The 4,948-nt window shown below is 48.1% G+C and overlaps 1 protein-coding gene across 1 annotated transcript in view; it reads left to right on the forward strand.

Annotated features, from left to right (window-relative positions):
• Positions 1-1,753: 1,753 nt before the first annotated feature.
• The window catches only part of RYK (receptor like tyrosine kinase), a 101,150-nt gene continuing 97,955 nt past the window's right edge, over positions 1,754-4,948 (forward strand). The window contains exon 1 of the mRNA XM_024746222.1: positions 1,754-2,188. Within this exon, the coding sequence (XP_024601990.1) occupies positions 1,754-2,188 (435 nt within the window). The remainder of the gene's footprint in view (positions 2,189-4,948) is intronic.

The raw sequence follows: 4,948 nt of genomic DNA on the forward strand, positions 1-4,948 counted from the left end.
TATATATATATATATATATACACCCACATATATTCATTTATTTATATTTATATCCCATTGGTTCTGTTTTTCTGGAGAACCCTAATACAGTTACTTACAACAACTAGGAGTGGAATATTCAATAAATAAAAAAAATAGCATTTGGGAAAAATGGCTCCCCATATGGAAAAATAAAATTGTGTCATATGCCATATATAAACATAAATTCCAGATGGATGAAGGGGCTAATTGTTTTAAAGGTACAAAAGCATTATAAAAACACAAAAAATATTAATTGTGGAGTTTTTCTTAAGCAAGACACAAAATGCAGAAGCCGTAAAGGAATAGATTGTGAGATTTATCTAAAATGAAAATCCAAAATTTAAATTAAGTAAAGGACATCATAAGCAAAGTTAAATGACAAGGGATACAGTAAAAGAAAATATCTACAAATCAAGAAAAAAGGCGAACCATTCACTAGAAAAACAGGCAAAAGCTGTACATTGAATGGGCAATAAATACCTACAAGAAGTTGCTCAACCTCACTGGTAATGACCTACAAGAAGTTGCTCAACCTCACTGGCAATGAGGGAAACTCAGATTAAAGAGTTAGTTTTTCTTTCACCAGACTGTCAAAAGCAAAATGAAAAAACCCTGATATATTACCTTGTCTCTTTCATTTATGTCACTGGTGGAAGGGTACATTGGTAAAGTCTTTCGGAGGGCGATTCAGTGGAATCCATCAACATTAAAAGTTAACTCCCTTTAACTCAGCACTTCACTTCTGAGAATCTGCCCTTCTGAATATCTACGTACGTGCACAGAGATGCACATAAAAGGATGTGTGGTCCATCACCAGAACTGTGAAATCTAGCACTGTCCATCCCAATCAAAATGCCTCTGTGTGTCCTGTCATGCAAGCATCCTCAAGACCTCAATTCATTTTGATCAGGGAAAAAACAAATCGTGTCAAAAATTACCCATTTCTGTAAAACTGAAAGAAACCACACACATACAGTTGAATGTATGTGATACGTGTAGGTAAGTGTCTAGAGAAAGGGCTATAAGAACGTACGTGAAACTGGGAGGTGGTGGAGAGAGATGATGACTTGTGTCAAAGAGGATGTTCATATTTTCTTCCAGGACTTGGTGCTGCTTGACTCATTCACACTGCAAGTGGAGGGAGAAGGTTTAAAAAGTAAACTGTTCCATAGTACACAGAGCAGTGTTCCCAACTGCCACTTGCAAAGGAAGGGGGTGTTTTCAGAACCTAGAGCCACCCTTTTCTAGATCCCTCCCCTAGCTGAGTGAGTGCAGTCTGGGTTGGGAGTTGTTCTCAGGGCTCTGTGAACTGGGCGTCTATCCTTGTGGACACGAGTGAGCCAGGCTCTGAGTGGGCATAAGACTCCACGCATGAACACCCCAGTCATTTCCCTTAACCAGGATGTCTCACCCCTTCCCCACTGGACCCCGACGGCCCAGAGCTTCCACCCACCCACCCTGCTGCATCTTAATCCCAAGGCTGGCCTTTTTATTTTTTTGCAGTATGCGGGCCTCTCACTGTTGTGGCCTCTCCTGATGCGGAGCACAGGCTCCGGACGCGCAGGCTCAGTGGCCATGGCTCACGGGCCCACCCGCTCTGCGGCATGTGGGATCCTCCCAGACTGGGGCACGAACCCATGTCCCCTGCATCAGCAGGCGGACTCTCAAACACTGCTCCACCAGGGAAGCCCAAGGCTGGCCTTTTTTAGGAGCAGTGAAACAAGTCCTGAGGATGTCTGGGCCTGAAATTTGTCTCCTGGAGGAGAGTAAGGTCAACCACAGTGACAAGCAAAACCAAGAGCGGGGGCAGTGGGTGGAGCAGGATGACGACTGTGGCCTTCATTTCCTCCAGGCAAAGAAACCTCAGAAGGCTGAAGTCAGGGCTTTCCAGCATTTTCACACTGAGGCTTATTGGGAAATTTCAAAAGTTGCCACCCACACCCTGACCCAGGAGGGAGAGGGGACTCCTTCTTCAGAGATTGGTTGGGTGTTGTGTGAGACCAAGTACCCTGCAGAGATAGGAGAGACTGGGAACTGGTTCCCCCTCTGGGGAGTTAAAGTGTTGGGAAGTCAAAATTTTAATCTTCTTCAGAAGTTAACATTTGAGTGTAGATTTGAACAGGTGAAGGATGAAGCCATGTGGATGTCAGAAGGAAGAGCATTCCAGGTACAGGGAACAGCAGTGCAAAGGCCCTGAGGTAGGATCATGTCTGATGCGTTGGAAGTACAGCAAGGAAGCCACTGTGGCTGGAGCTAAGTGAGTAGGGGGAGAGTAGAAGAAGACTAGATTGGACACGAAGGGAGGAAGGTGAAGAATGAGAACTACCTTGACATCTTGTAAGGACTTTGCCTTTTATTCTAGGTGAATTAGGGAGCCATTGGCAGCCTAAGAGGCAGGGAGTGACTTGATCCAGCTAAGGTTTAACAGGATGGCTCTGGCTGCTGTGTTGAGAACAGACTAAAGGAATAAGGGGAAAGCAGGGGGTCAGGGAAGCAGCAACTGAGTCCAAAAGAGAGATGGTAGAGCTGAGATTTTCTTGACAGAGTGGCCGGCATCACTTGGAGGGCCTGTGATACTCTTTGGGGGACAGGGACTCCTTAGAACAAGGGATGCAATGTGCATACCTCTTCTCTGTGTGCTGCTACCCCTTGAAGTTGTTACTGTTGTTAGTCTGGGGCGGGGCCTAGGAATTAGCATTTTTGCATGTTCCCAGGTGATACTACTGCTGGTCTGGGAACATTGACAACCACTAGCTTTTTCTTCCTAGCACTGATGAAAATGTGCATTTGATGTTTATCATACCTCCTCAAGGAAGCTCTTTAGTCACCCCTGCATCCCCGGGCCAACCATGATGCCTGGCATTAATGTCTTGAGCTTGGCTCTGGACCAGGCATGGTGCTACCTGGAATGAAGGTCTTGAGGATCCCTGGTCTGAATGGTTGGAGATAACTGGTGATGAAATTTCCAGGAAGTGGTCATTAGAGGGAAGAGGTTAATTATAATAACAACAACAATGGATGTGACACCCACCCATTCCTGTGTCTGCCTAGGTGTTTTACTGACATCTTCTCCAATTAAATCCTGTAAAAGCCCTGTGAATCTGGCATTATCCCCCTTATTTTATAAATGAGGAAACCAGAGGCTCAGAGAGTTTAAGTAATTTTCCCAAGGTCACACCACTAACAAGTACCAGAGCCCAGCCAGGCCTGACTGCCAGACAGTTCCGTGCTCTGCTGACACCACACTCTCCCTCAAGAAGTCACTGATAAGAGGAGATTGCCTTGAAGACAGGGGCTTCCTTACAGGGGGACTGTGAGTCATTTTAAAAAATGCCGGGAAGATGCCATCCTTTAAAAAAACTCCTACTGTCTGAATTGAGAGCCTGTTCACACAGCACATTACCAGCCCCAAGCCCCTTTTTTTTTTTTTTGCGGTACGCGGGCCTCTCACTGTTGTGGCCTCTCCCGTTGCGGAGCACAGGCTCTGGACGCGCAGGCTCAGCGGCCATGGCTCACGGGCCCAGCCGCTCCGCGGCATGTGGGATCCTCCCGGACCGGGGCACGAACCCGCGTCCCCTGCATCGGCAGGAGGACTCTCAACCACTGCGCCACCAGGGAAGCCCCCCAAGCCCTTCTTGATAGAGCCCTGGTCCCCTAATAAGTAGCAGTGGCTGCCCCAAGAGAAGTATTTTTGCTGACCTTTGTGACTTTATCGTTCTCAGGTGGAGCACTTTTCCTCAGCCCTCACCCTCTTCTCAGCCTCCTCCTGTAGAATGATGGGCACAGTATTCTGTGCTGGGGAGTTGAGGCTTGAGAAATCAAGGCTGGTTTATCTCTAAACTCAATCCATCCCTCTCAGTAGAGAAGGAGAAAATCAAGTTCCAGGACTTCCCGCCTCATCAGCCCGGCTCTTTCGCCACCCACCCCAGAGGATAAAAATAGCATCCTCCCAGGGCCTCACTGCTCTTGCAGCAACTGTGCACTGAAGCTGGGCCTGCCCCGGGAGCAGCTGTTCCCAGAGGCACAGGCCTGGTGGGAGGCATAGGGTCAGGGCAGGGGCTAGGCTGCCCACAGGGGCTAGGTGAGCCAGGCCTGGCCGGGATGCTTGGAAACCTCACGAAGAGAGGCGGCACCTGGAGCAGGTTTGACCGCGACACATCAATAAATACGTCACAAGGTGCACCAGCTCGCTGGTCGGCCTTTAAAAGAGATGAGGTGTATCCGTGATTCTTAACGTTTTTCAGGGACATGGACTCCCTAGAACAAATGAGGAGATGTACATATCACTTCTCTGTGTGTGCTCAAGCCCACACACAGCACACACTGAGAGGCAGACACACACTTTTGCACACAACTTCATATGCGGGGGGGAGCTGTCAAAGTCCAGCATGGACCACGGGTTGACAGCCCCAAATTCAGGTTGATTATAGAGACGCAAAACGATTATAAAAAATAAAAATTTGTAATGTGTAGGAGGAATAAGGTTAAAGTTTGCAGTTTGCTCAACAAGATCTTCTTGGAAAGTAAAAGTATATAGTATATATCCATCAAAACAGACACAGAAATGTTAATGTTGACCTCCGTTGGTAGGATAAAAGGTATTTTCTCTTTTTCTCTCCAAATAAAAAGCTTGTTTCTCTTTTGCCATCAGAGCGGCCGCATCCAGGCATTTCCCTGAATCTGGAAGCCTACTCGGTTGCAGGCGCTGCCCGGGCCTGCCTGCCCGGACCCTCCATCCCGGGCGGGGGTATGTGTGGTACATACAATAGACAAGCAAACATCAGGTTGGTGACAACGTGGGGCGGGGACGGGCTCCTTTACAGGGTGACCGGGGAGGCCCTCGCCTTCTGAGAACCTGGAAACCCAAAGCGCTACTCGCCGGGCTCGGGCCCGCACGGAGGAGGCGGTGCGTGCGTGCGCGCTCTCG

Source organism: Neophocaena asiaeorientalis, unplaced genomic scaffold (genome assembly GCF_003031525.2).
Source record: "Neophocaena asiaeorientalis asiaeorientalis breed wild unplaced genomic scaffold, Neophocaena_asiaeorientalis_V1.1 scaffold437, whole genome shotgun sequence".
NCBI classification, from domain to species: Eukaryota; Metazoa; Chordata; class Mammalia; order Artiodactyla; family Phocoenidae; genus Neophocaena; species Neophocaena asiaeorientalis.